The 13742-nt window shown below is 37.5% G+C and overlaps 2 protein-coding genes across 5 annotated transcripts; both read left to right on the top strand.

The window, feature by feature from the left end:
* On the top strand, positions 204–4689 carry LOC109718687. Of its 4 annotated transcripts, none has more exons than XM_020245039.1 (8): positions 204–450; positions 1305–1393; positions 1477–1552; positions 1922–1971; positions 2071–2430; positions 3190–3228; positions 3525–3865; positions 4232–4689. In XM_020245039.1, exons 1-7 carry the CDS (start codon positions 309–311, stop codon positions 3711–3713), a joined length of 945 nt encoding a protein of 314 aa, XP_020100628.1. In that variant the 5' UTR covers positions 204–308; the 3' UTR covers positions 3714–3865; positions 4232–4689. The 4 variants fall into 4 exon arrangements, with proteins under 4 accessions (XP_020100628.1, XP_020100629.1, XP_020100630.1 ...); XM_020245040.1 differs by having other exon boundaries at positions 204–377; positions 1325–1393; XM_020245041.1 differs by having other exon boundaries at positions 226–450; positions 1325–1393.
* Positions 6631–10619, top strand: LOC109717964 (protein mago nashi homolog). The gene is made up of 5 exons (XM_020243929.1): positions 6631–6654; positions 6994–7125; positions 7218–7499; positions 8201–8377; positions 10219–10619. The coding sequence occupies exons 1-5, from the start codon at positions 6631–6633 to the stop codon at positions 10282–10284; spliced, it is 681 nt and encodes a 226-aa protein (XP_020099518.1). The 3' UTR covers positions 10285–10619.

The following is a 13742-nucleotide window of genomic DNA, read 5'->3' on the forward strand; positions in this document are numbered from 1 at the left end:
TTTTTAAAGACTTGGGCCTCCAAAAAAGGGATTCGGGCTTATAGTTCGGCTAGAGCCCAAACCGAACCCAACTTTTCGGGCCTAAGCTCGAACGCATCCGATGCGGGTCTCGTTTGAAGGCCCAACCAGTTCGGGCCCTCCCAAGTCCCAACTACCGACGAGGCGTTCATCTTCCGCGTTGAACCCACTCGACTCCTCTCACTATAAAACCCCGCCCCTGGTCGCCGCGGGAGCGCCTTCGCCCAAATCCTTCGCCCCGCGAGCGGCGTCGTCGTGAGCTCGCATACGAGCTTCGGCTTCGCCCTTTAATGGCGAACGCGACGAGCTCGAGGGGTCGATCGGCTTCTTTGCGCCTGGAGAATCCCTTCTCCCTTAAGGTCGGCCATGTTTTTACCGGGTTCGGCGTCGGATGCGGCGTCGGCATCGGCGTCGGGCGCCCGATCTATTTCGGTATTGTAGTTCACGATCTTTGTTTATTGGGGAATTTACTCGAGCAGCTCGTATGCAGGAACTATAGATTATTTCGTGTCTCGATTTTAGCATGTTCGAATCATGATCTATAGTTCTATCGATTTCGAGTAGATTTATTTGAGATGAAACACTCATTGATGGTATGTATTCGTGGAGATTTGATGTAGTTATGTAGTAGCAAGAAGTGTGTGGAGTGAATTGAATCATAGCCTGACGTTAACATTCGGATGCTAACTACTTTGTCGCACTTTTATTAGTTTAAAATATATGAATTATCCAATTATTATCACCTGCCACTTAGTTTGATGTAGCTTGATCTATTAAGCATTCTACAAACCATTTTCTGTTTGTGCACTACTAAAATTTTACATGGTGAGTAGTACAGGTGACTTGTTTGGCTTATATTGTGTTTGAGAAAATGTTGAATACTTTAATAAGCTTAGCTGATGATAAATGAGAGTATCAGTGATGTTGTATCATTTGTAGAGACCTTAATATATTTGTTTATATATTTTTATCTCTTTTTAGATAGAATGGATTTCTTGCTCAGGTTGAAGGAGGTAAATAGTTTTGTCATCTGCAGTTTTTTCTCTGCTGCATTGATGAGCAATATCTTAAGTTTTTTTTTGCTCAAGGCAATTGGACTATTACTTAGTTTCTAGGTTCTGGTTTATTGTTCTAATATTGAAACTTACAATGCTGGATTAGAATTATTAAGTCGTGACTCGTGACAATATTAGGATTATACATATCTACATTCGTGATCTTGGATTTTGGGAAATTATGGCTAGTATTATATGGTTATTGCATTGTTGTTTACTCCTGTTAATTAGGAGCAATACCTATGCTACAGCAAGTTTTGAGTGCCACAAGAGGTGCAACAGATGCTTTTTCTGGGATTGGAAGACATGTTAATGGCTCTGTAAGGGCAATTCCGTGCTTTAATATTCTTTTGTTTTTGATGACTGATATTGTGTATTTGACTATTTGCTATTAATATTTTAGCTAAGAAAGTTGGGACTGAAGAACATTGAAGCTGGTGTTGGATGTGGGATTGGCATCGGCCATGGTTTTGGAGTAGGTATGATGCACTATTACTACGAGCATTGTATATTTGGACAATTCTGTGTTCTTTGGTGAGTTCTTTCCAAGTAAACAATCAAAAATATATTCTTATTAAGGACTCAAGATCATATTTGAAGTATAAGCTTAAATTGCGGAGGACTTAGGCTAGAGGTTACACCAGTAAAATATGTACAAAATAATTAATGTAAACTTTCTATGTTGCACCGGGTTCATGTAGTGGCAGGTGGGCAACCTCACCTCACAATTTTAGATGTTGGTTTGTCCTTGAAATTTAATCATGGCTTGTCCAGATAAGATGGACAGTTTCAGATACTAAACATTATTAAAACCTAATTTTTTTTTTTTGTTTTTTTTCCCTTGGTAGGAATTGCTTTGAAACCTGGAGTGATTCATGGGTTGCAATCTTCTCTCACAGTAAAAAGTTTTTATCGTTGATATAATTTATTCAGTAAGTTTGAGTGCTATCTTTGAGGTTTTCTTTAGCTTCTCTTAAACATGAATGTCTACTTATAGGAAGCCATGGGTAAAGTAATGATGAATCTGGGAAATGTGCCTGGCTTCTCTTCTGCACTGACCCAAATTTCAGCTTCCATGTCGAACGGTATAAGTCCACTTGGTGTTGGCGGGCCTTCTATTAATAGTATGCAATCCTCAAGCAGTCCCATTGTGGAATCGGAATCTAAAACTGCAAGAAGCACCGTTGAGAACAAATCAAGTCTTCAGGGTTCCCTTCAAGAACCAACTTCTAAAAATTATGAGCAAAAAGGGATTACATCAGAGAAGCCCATTGGAACTCGCACTGAGAAAGTTATTGACAATTTTTTGCAGAATCCCCTTTTCCAAACTGATTCGGAGAAAGAACTCAGTGATGTGGTATGCATTAATTCTGTAATGGAGTTAACATACGATGTAATTATTCATTAAATCGTTGCTTTAATTTAATTCATAATTTCTGAAACAGCCCTTTGCTGCCAAATTTTAGGTAAAATCAGTGCATACACAAGGTGAAGCGAGAAATTATCATCCACCTAAAATAACTTCACTCGTTGATATTTTATTTAGTTAAAGAAAAGTTACAGGACCAGTTGATTTTTTTTTCCCTCCCTTTGGTTACTTTATTTTCAATCAATATTTTTTGCATTGATATCTCTCCACCTTTGTTTCTTTTTTATTTTTGTTAGAAATTATGTCAATATTTTTGGTGAAGAGCCACGTAGATTAGATCTTGAAAACAGGAGGGGCTCACATGCACATGTACTTGCTGTGTTATATGAATCAGTGTACCTGATAATCTCTCTTTGAATGCTACATACACTGTACAACAATAATAAAGCTTGTTGCCTTTCTATTAACTGGAGGCTAGTGAAATGGAAGTCCCAGCAGTTTGATACTAGTGTTGTTTCTCAGAAAAACATGAAAAGATACTAGTGTTTAGTATATTAACTCAGAATAGTTTGCTTTCTGTATTACTTCGTTTATTTTAAATGTTACTACAGTGTCTGATTAATGAAATGCTGTGTGGACTTTTTACACCATAGGTTGATAATATCTTGTCGATTGCTCTTTCACCGAATTTTAAATATTATGCTCTTTTGTGATGGCTGAAATTGCTGTTGGTCTTGTTTTGCACAGGGTGGAAATGTACGAGCCATGAATAATGTGCTTCAAATGGTGAGTTTAGTATTGTTCTCTTTATCATGTCATACAATTTTATCAGTTGTTGATTTGGAGCTCCACAAACAACCCCATGCCTCCCCGCACTCCCCTTCTTTCCCCACCGCTCTTTATTTTACACTTCTAATACCTTTATCAAAACTTTTATTGCCTAATTACTATCGTACCCAACTAAATTAGCCCTTTATACATGTAATCTTGTATACGATCCATATTATGTGATAGGAGTTTAGTTGGGTTCCGTCATTTGTATACCGACAGAAGTTGATATATTTAAATTTTCTAAAAACCAGTTATTGAAACATCAACAAGTCATTGAGGAACTGATGGAGGAGAATCAGAAGCTGCACAGGGTTCTCATTGAAGACCTTAAAATTCCACCTAGTAAACTTAGAACAATCCAGGAGAGCAAAAATAGGGCTTATTACCCGTGTTCTGAATGTTTTGAATGTCGGAGGAGGAATAGAAAAGCAGCAAGATGACTCGGGCCTAATTGTACTCCATCTCAATGGTGACATCTTATCAATTTTCCAGTTTTATTGTACTGATCTATGGCAAGATGATGGTCCAAAGAGTTATACTCGATGTATGGTTCAAAGAGTTATCTCCGCAAGGTGGCAAATCAATTTTGGAGGTATGCACCTTCCATCTATGCATGAACAGCAAAACATCATTTTTCACTTAAAATGCATCGGTAATTCCTGACTTTTGGATGAGTCGTACATCTTTTTCCATATTATTTCAATCAAACATATGAGTCTCTCATCTTGTACGATTTCTTGCAATGCCATCTCTGTTGTAGAGTAAAATACTTAGCTTCTAACGGATGTTAGAGGTTTCTGGATGGAAATCGGCCCAGGGATGACATTGCCAGATATTAGTGAAGAATCTTGGACCAAATCACATTTCATCATAAGTTCAGGAACTACCCAACATTTGCCCTTCCTGTATTTTACCACTGATAATTATATTTCTGTCTTCAAAATGTTTTTATCTTCAGAAGAGCTAGTCTCTTATTTGCGTGTGGGAGATCCCTTACAAAGCCTGGAGCAAAGCTTTCTAAGCTTTTCCAAGTTTTTAGATAAAGCAGTGCTGCCTCTGACGGAAGAACATCTGCTGATATGCTTTGCACCTTTGGCAACCAGATGTTTATGATTCCACTATTACAAGATTAAATTTTCAATTATTGTTTTGTGTCTTCTTTTTTTTTCCCTTTGTTTTTTCTTAGACATTTTATGCATGTAACTATTCTCAGCTTGGGTGGCGTACGTGATAATTTCAAGGGTGGCGTACATGATAATTTTGAAACTCTCTACTTGCATTCCTAATACTTTGCTTATAGTTTTCTTTTGTATCATTAGCAATTGCGGTTTGTGATGTGAAAATGTAATAAACATGCTACCCAGGCTATGGGATACTTTAAAATGGATACTTAAACTCGTGTACTTTTGATTTCAATCTATACATTTCAGCTCGTTTGATTCAAGTATCTCCATGACCCAGACGTAATTGTTTATTTTTTGTAATCAAATATGTTTGTTATTTGAAAGAATACTCTCTATTCGGCTTAATCAAAATTATAAATTCCGGTCAAATTTGATTTAATTCTCGGAAATTAAAATGACCATAATGAAAAATCAAATCATAAAAACAGTTTTTAAAAAAAAATTAAATTCGGTTGAGTCATCCCCACAGTTTATATTATGTGCTAGTTTTTTTTTTTTTTTTTTTAGAGATAGGTAGCACGCTATCCGCTTTGTTTATTTCATTTAGAAATAAACTTAGCTAGAAATGTGAATCAACTAGGATTCGAACTTGGATTTTGACTACTAACCATCAAGCCCTGTGCCACTTGCTCTAGGGTCAGTCAATTTATTATGTGCTAGTTGTGTGACAATAAGGGGGTGTTTGACCTAGCTATTCAAAAGTGATTCTGAACTCAAAATTACTTTTGAGCTCATTAGAGTGTTTGGGAATGATATTCTGAAAATCTGATTCTGATTTTGAAGGCTATAGAATCAGAAGCAGAAAAAAACTGCTTCTCCGTATTCTGATTTTGAACTCAAACTTCTAATTTTTATTTTTATTTTAGATTCAAAGTATAAATTTAAAATTAAATTTAAATTTTGAAATTTTAAATTCATATTTGAATTTTTAAATCTCAACTTTTCAAATTTAAAATTTTAAATTTACATTTAAAATTTTAAATTTAAGTTTCAAATCTCAAAATTTCAAAATTTTAAAATTCAAATTTTAAATTTCAAATTTCAAAATTTTAAATTTTAAAATTTAAATTTCAAATTCAAATTTTAAATTTCAAATTTTTAATTTTTAAATTTTAAATTTTAAATTTTAGTTTTAATTTTAATTTTTAATTTTTAATTTGAAATTTTGAAATTTGAAATTTGAAATTTTTAATTTGAAAATTTAAAATTTAAAATTTAAATTTTAAATTTGAAAATTTAAATTTTAAATTTGAAAATTTTAAATTTAAATTTTAAATTTGAAAATTTAAATTTTAAATTTGAAAATTTTAAATTTGAAATTTGAAATTTTAAATTTTAAATTTGAAAATTTAAATTTTAAATTTGAAAATTTAAATTTAGATTTTAAAATTCAGATTTTAAATTTAAAATTTTGAAATTTCAAAAAAAAAATTTTGTACAAGTTTGAAACTTAAAAATTATACTTTTAATTAAATTTAAAATTTTAATNATCAAAATTTTTTTGATAAACGGTTTTAGAAAATCATTTCAGAAAAATTACTTTTTTTAAAATTCAACCAAACACTCTACAGCTTTTCACCAAAATTAATTCTTCAAACCAAAATCACTTTTACAAAAATTACTTCGAGAAGCTGGTCCAAACGTGCCCTAAATTTCGCTTTGGGTCGGTTCCAAATAGACCGAACCGGAGCTCACCCGGTCCGTCCTTTAAACTGGTTCAAAACATCGCCTAATGAAAAGAAAAGGAGCAAGCAACTCCCGAACCTGTAATCCTACATAAACCTCCGAGGCGAAGGAGGGAGAGAGAGAGAGAGAGAGAGAGAGAGAGAGAGAGAGAGAGAGAGAGGGAGGGGGGCTTGTAATGTACCGGATGATTTGAGGATGATTTGGAGGTGAGTTTGTGAAAGAGAAGGAGAGGTAGAGAAACAAAGAGAGATAGGGAGTGAGATTGGGAGGAAGAGAGTAGGGTTTAGAAGAATTAGAGGGTTTTGGGGAAGGAGAAGAGAAAGGAGTGGGAGAAGAATAGGATAATTGGGGAAGAAGACAAGCTAATTCATTTCCATTCATGCCTTGCAATTACATCCTGTTAACTATATATAGTCTATACCACTTGTACGGAATTGTAAGCAAACTAAGCTACTAGGGGTTAACAGCAATTTGTCAAAAATGGGGAATGAGGCCTGATGGGTTGAATCCGGTTGCCTTGTGGGCCTCGGGTGGGCTTGTTTGGTCCAAACCGCCTGGGAGGCGGGCAAACGGACTCGGGTCCGCCCTTCTCTGCACTACCCGCAACCCTGCGGGTTTTGGGTTCGCCAATTAGCCCCGATCCGAGCTCCTGGTTCGCCCGACCCGTGCGTAACGGTAAGTGGGCGTCGGTTCCTGCCTTCTCCCCATCATCCGCAATCCGGCGGGGCTGGGCGTTTTACGCCCGATCCGGTAATCCGACCTTCCGATCCGCCAGCTCTCTCCTTCGCCCCAACTACATGGATTTCGTCGGACCCCCCGTCGCTCTCTCCGAGCTTTGAGGATGCCCTAGCTCCGTCGAGCTCGCCTGAGCCCCTTCGGAGGCTCCTTCCCGCCGGAGTTCCGCCCGAGCGCCTTCCTGCCGGATCGCTCCGCCAAGCTCACTCCTCACCAACCTCCTGCTGTCACTTCTCTGCTCTACTTTGTAAAGTTGACATTTTTACTACTCTCCCATGCTAACTACTACTGCTACTACTACTTCTACCATTTATTCTTCAGGGTTGTGGGTTGTTACAGGGGCGAGGGGGAGAGGTAAAAGGGGAGGAAGAGGAAGTGAGTTTCGCAGGAAATGGCGGGGAACAACGAGGCGGCGGGGGAGGGGAGGAGTTCTACCTGCGGTACTACGTGGGGCACAAGGGCAAGTTCGGGCACGAGTTCCTGGAATTCGAGTTCCGCCCCGACGGGAAGCTGCGCTACGCCAACAACTCCAACTACAAGAACGACACCATGATCCGCAAGGAGCTCTTCGTCACCCCCGCCGTCATCCGCGAGTGCCGCCGCATCATCGCCGATAGCGAGGTCTCTCTCTCTCTCTCTCTCTCTCTCTCTCTTTTCTTCCTCTAGGGTTTCCGAGATTTAGGGTTAGGGTTCTTCTTCTTCTTCTTGTTGGACATGGCTCGATTACTCCTGTAATGAGGTGTTCTTGGTTGTTGGATCTTTGCAGGTTTGTGCCTCTGATTTGATTCGTGCATATCTTGTGACCTTGGATAAGGGTTTTGGCTTTTCGTTTTCGGGGGCTTTACTAACGTTTTTGGGATCTTTTGGTTTTTAGGGTTTTAGTTGGATTATGACGTTGCATCCGACTTGGATTTTTGTTTGTGTATCTTGCGCTCTCAGATTTAGGGATTTATCTTTTCTTTCTGGGGTTTTTTTTTTATCGTCAGAGCTTTTGATTTCTAGGGTTTTAGTTGAATTATGTATTCCGCGCGGCTTTGATAGCTGTTTTTGTATGATACGCTCTTGGTTAACTGCTATTTTTGTGTTATCTAGCTTTGCGATATGAAATCAAGTTTCTAGTGTTATTATGCGTATGTCTCACTCACATCTTTGATGTTTGTGCATTTCGATATCTGAACATGATATCAATGTCTGAACATGATATCAACATTGACCTTTTATGATCGTTTGGTTTTCTTTCAATCTGTTTGTGTCTGAGAACATTGATTCTAGTGCTAGTTCAGATAATCTAGACTTGGTGGCTTTTTCAATATGAAATGCAGATAATGAAGGAAGACGACAACAACTGGCCCGAGCCGGACAGAGTTGGGAGGCAGGAGCTCGAGATCGTGATGGGGAATGAGCACATTTCCTTTACAACTTCCAAGATTGGATCCCTTGTCGATGTGCAGTCTAGCAAGGACCCTGAAGGACTTCGCATATTTTATTATCTTGTTCAGGTTTGTTCTCATGAAATCTGGTAATCTGTGGGGTATTTGCAGAACCATATGGCCATAGTCATAAAATAGTTTAGATTAATCTATTACTGTGTAAGCGAAATGTTGATTTTTGTACTGCTGATTTTTAAGCCTTCAGTTCCAAAAGAAAATGTATGGATAAGATCATTCTATAACGAATTTACTTGTCTCTGAATATGCTCATTATATTTTGGTTGCCAACATTCTATCCATATATTTTTGGCTCATGAATCAGCTGCTTGACTTTGCAAATTATTAATTAAATTCCTGTGATTTAGAAGTAGTAAATATGCCTTATCTCATAATTTTTGTTTCCATTGGATAAATCATATTCCTCATTAAGTTCTGTATATGATGATGTCCGCCGTTAAATAGGTGCTGCAATACCTCAAAAGTTCTCCATATTCCTTCATTTATTATTTACTTTTAAGTAATTAAATGAGAATATATAGAATACACACACACACACACACATAGAATTATGCGACTATACTATCAATAGTACCAAGCACTTAGTACTATCGAGTTTTCGACCGTTGGATGAAAGGATGTGCGGTTAGGATGATAGTGGTCCCCTAGGGTTGAGTGGGTGGTTGGTTGAATAGTGTAATCTAATGGGCGGAAATGATCAAAGGGTAGATTTAACGGTAGAGATATGCAACACTTTTCTATATGGGACTCCTTATTTAGAGGTGCATAAGGGTTTCTAAGATGTTACGATTAATTGACTTTTAGATGTGTGCTATATTATATTGTGGTAAAAGTCATCTATTTTGAATTGCTACATTTTTGTAATCTTTCCTATAAGCATAACATATCAGAATATTGATCCTTATTCCCTTGATCAACACTTTCTTGCTCCAACAAAAGAATACTTATGATTTCTTTCGTATGGCATATAGTTGTTCCGCTATTGGTTTAGTGCCGTGGAAGATGGCAGGATTGCTCTGGAGAATATCTGGTTGTTTGTCACAGTCCACGCATGCTTGAATGAGGGGAGGTTGAGAATGCTTAGGGGATGAAGGCAGTTTTATCAGAGACAATGAGTTGTAATTTGCTGGGTGGGAATAAGGCTCTCAAAGTGGGCATTTCAAAATTGGTGGTGGTGGTTTTCTTAGCATAGCAATTTATCATGTGCTTCTCCCATTTTCAGATGCTTTCTGTCATAGTTTGCATCTGGAGTAATCTGTGTAATCTGTTAGATCTTAACCTGATTCCTTATGAGTGTGTGGTTATGACCCAATAAGATACAATTAGATTGGTTCTTCTGTTCTTTCTTACTGATTTATTGCCCTTTCCCTTGTCTATTCTATATTAAGTCCCCTTTAACTGGACCATGTCCCTACACACACTTTTATTGCAAAAGATTAGTCTAGGCTTGGTTCTGGAGCTTGTGTTCTGATCCCATGGGCCAGTTAAAGACTTGAGTGATTGTTATACTTGAATGATTATCATGCTTTTTGCAACAATTTCATGTGATAAGTGTGCATCTGATCTCTTTCAACCGTTGGTTACGCATACTTGGGATTTCAGTTACCAACTTTTTCTAGCACTTCTCATTTCCTCGTGTGCGTGTCCAATAACTTTATGTGTCTGTATGCTTGATATATAACATTCATAAAGTATCACACAATTCTATTTCTGAAAATGCTGTATAAAGGTCCCAGGCTGTAATTTCAGACTAGATATCCAGTTTTAGAAGTCTATTGATGCATATTTCTTTTTTTTTACGAGTAACTAATGTGTCTTGCTCTGTGAATGCTATTTTTGGGTGTTGGTAACTAACATTGCTTGCTGATACCCTTTTTTTATTGCTTTTGCAGGACCTGAAGTGCTTCGTGTTCTCACTAATCTCCCTGCACTTCAAAATCAAGCCTATCCAATCCTAAATTTCCCGAATGCCTTCTTGTGTCTTTAGCGCTGAACTGCTTGCTTCAGGTGTGAAGTTATGTGACGTTGATGCTTAAGGTGCTAACGAATGGCATCTTTTGGTGAACTCGAGTTTTCTTGCTCAGTGGATTTCATGAAATTTTTTATGTGCTTCACATGTTTGCCGAATGAGAAAGTTTGCTTTGATATCCGGCTCTTTTGATAGAGTGAAATGTTGGTAAATGTTGATCTGTTTTGACTTATCGCTTCTGCTAGATTGATGTTATTTGTTCACTCTGTTGAAACTTCTCAGACGATGATGACTGGTGTTCAACCCTTAGCTGCTTGGTATCTTCTTCTCTTTCTNGTTCGGGAACCGGTCTTTGCCTGAGAGACCGGTCCCCGGGAGACCGGTCCTTGTCCGAGAGACCGGTTCCCGAAAGTTGGATTCTCGGGACTTAGCCAAATTTCGGCTATTCTCGCTGGGCTGACGTACGGGAACCAGTCCCTGCCTGCCAGGGACCAGTCTCATCAGAGACCTCTGCAGCCCAGCCTGATGGGACCGGTCCCTCCCTGCCAGGGACCGGTCCCCGAGAGCATTTCTGCTCCAGTGCAAGTTTTGCACTGGTGCTCTCGCGGACCTTTCCTTAATGCACTTTATGCATTATAATCACCTTCGGACTTTCTGAAGCTTACGCACTCGACAACTAGTCGATTCTAATCGAAGTCTAATCCTCGAGTTTCGAGAATTCACTTCCTTACATGACTGGTGTTCAACCCTTAGCTGCTTGGTATCTTCTTCTCTTTCTTGGATTGTTGTATGTGAAGATCATTTTGCATGTTATTTTAATGTGTTTTTACAAACTTTGATTTGTTCAGGTTTTTCAAGGTTCTTTTAGATAAGGATAAGGTGAATAATTTTTGAATCTTACTTTCACAGTAAGAGCCTGGAAGTTTATTTTGCTTTATAGTTTACCAATCTTTTGCCCAAGTTCAATATACAAGTATAATTTGTGCCTGAAATTTTCTTTACTTAAACATGTGTTAAATGCATTTGAATGATGTATTCCAAATTTTCTTTTTCACATACATCACGGGTTTCTGCGTCCGTGTCTGAATCTACGGTTTAATAGTGGGCCACCGGCTGATCATCCTTGTGCTTGATTCCTTCGTCAGGAGGCGATCAAAGGTACGTGTGTGTGTGGTTGGGGGAAGGTTCTTCCAAGTATCACTCCATTCAAATTATAGAGGGGGTACAAAAGGCATGCTAATTCAAACTACCCTGCTGCTTGCCCGCCGACCCGTGCAAGTTCTCGAATCTCCGAAATTTTGAATGAACTGCAGTCGACGGCGCATGCGGTAACGGTGAGCACGGAAACCATGCATCCAAGCAGAAATTTCCACCAATAGCATGTTGCCACGTTAGCACGCGCCGTTTCCTGTTATCGTCGTAACAGCAACGATGCGCCTCTGGTTCTTTCGTAATTCCACCGTCGTAGCGAGGCTAAAAACGACCGCGCGCTGACGAGGGAAAAAATGAGCGGGAATTTGGCACGTGCTAGATCTCCAATTCCCCCCGCACGAGTCAAATTCCCGCCTTCTACCCCACCTTCTCCTCCGCAGTCAGAAACCCTCACCCCGGCCTCCATCGTCTGAAACTGAAACCAAGCTCTCGCTCTCTCTCTCTCCCTCTCCCTCTCCACCTCTGCCATTTCGTAAACCTAGTAAGCACATTTGTTTAATATGCTCAGTGTGGAAAATGGGTGAACATGACGTTCTATTTTTAACTCTAGTAGTTTTACACTGGAACTTACAACTGCTTAGGTGTTATAACATTATTAGTAGATTTAATTGTATACAGCTCCCTGTAAATATATTGAATAATAGATATATCCCTACAAAATTTAACTTTTCATATTTATCTCTATAAAAATCCTAATGTTTTTAAATATACTCCTACTACTAGGATCCGTTAGAAAAATATAGTTACTCATAGATAAAATACTTCACTCTGATTAGTGAACGAGGCAAATTGATTTTTTTTACCCCTTTTATATTATTTGTGATGGTGGAAAGGAAGAAGACCATTGAAATTTTTTGGGAGGTCATTTTTTCATAATTCTAATAATTGGGACTTTTGGAGGGACATATTTGTAATAGTAAAAATGTCATTTCACTTATCTTCTACTAAAAAATAAACAGTGCCCTCACGGTAATAAACCAGAGAGACAAATATGAATATCACTAGACTTTTGTAGGGATAAATATGAAAAGTTAAACTTTGTAGGAATATATTTGTTATTTGTTATGTTTACGGGAAGCTGTATGAAATTAACCCTAACTATTATGCTTAAAAACCTACATGCTCTGTGGTTATGTTTCTGCTCCTATCTTTTTTTACTATTTTGCCACCAGAGTGTAATAATTAGAAAAGCTAACTATTAATTGACATTCCTTACATTATGATTCNGGTACTAACTTGATACATTTTAAACCACAGGGTACTAAAGTGAAAAAAATTGAAACCACAAGGGGGGTTTTTGAAGTTTTCCCTTCTATTTTTAACTCTAGTAGTTTTACACTGGAACTTACAACTGCTTAGGTGTTATAACATTATTATTAGATTTAATTGTATACAGCTCCCTGTAAATATATTAAATAATAGATATATCCCTACAAAATTTAACTTTTCATATTTATCTCTATAAAAATCCTAATATTTTTAAATATATCCCTACTATTAAGATCCGATAGAAAAATATAGTTACTCATAGATAAAATACTTCACTCTGATTAGCGAACAAGGCAAATTGATCTTTTTACCCCTTTTATATTATTTGTGATGGTGGAAAGGAAGAAGACCACTGAAATTTTTTGGGAGGTCATTTTTGCATAATTCTAATAATTGGGGCTTTTGGAGGGACATATTTGTAATAGTAAAAATGTCATTTTACTTATCTTCTACTAAAAAATAAACAGTGCCCTCACGGTAATAAACCAGAGAGACAAATATGAATATTACTAGACTTTTGTAGGGATAAATATGAAAATTAAACTTTGTAGGAATATATTTGTTATTTGATATGTTTACGGGAAGCTGTATGAAATTAACCCTTACTATTATGCTTAAAAACCTACATACTCTGTGGTTATATTTCTGCTCCTATCTTTTCTTTTTTTACTTTTTTGCCACCAGAGTGTAATAATTAGAAAAGCTAACTATTAATTGACATTCCTTACATTATGACTCTGAAATCAAACCCTCACAAACACTCTCGAAGATCGGTTTATATTCTGAAATGATTATTCTTACTGGTGCATTTCTCTGCTGGGAACCTTGTTCCCAGCAGAGAAATAGTTAGTGTTTATGTTCTCTCTCTAATGCCAATTGGTGACAATAGTCTTATGTGTGGATATATTATACCGTTTCTAAGATTATATTGGTGGGCAGGTACATATTCATGCTCCAGATCATTTG

Source organism: Ananas comosus, linkage group 12 (genome assembly GCF_001540865.1).
Source record: "Ananas comosus cultivar F153 linkage group 12, ASM154086v1, whole genome shotgun sequence".
Taxonomy (NCBI): domain Eukaryota; kingdom Viridiplantae; phylum Streptophyta; class Magnoliopsida; order Poales; family Bromeliaceae; genus Ananas; species Ananas comosus.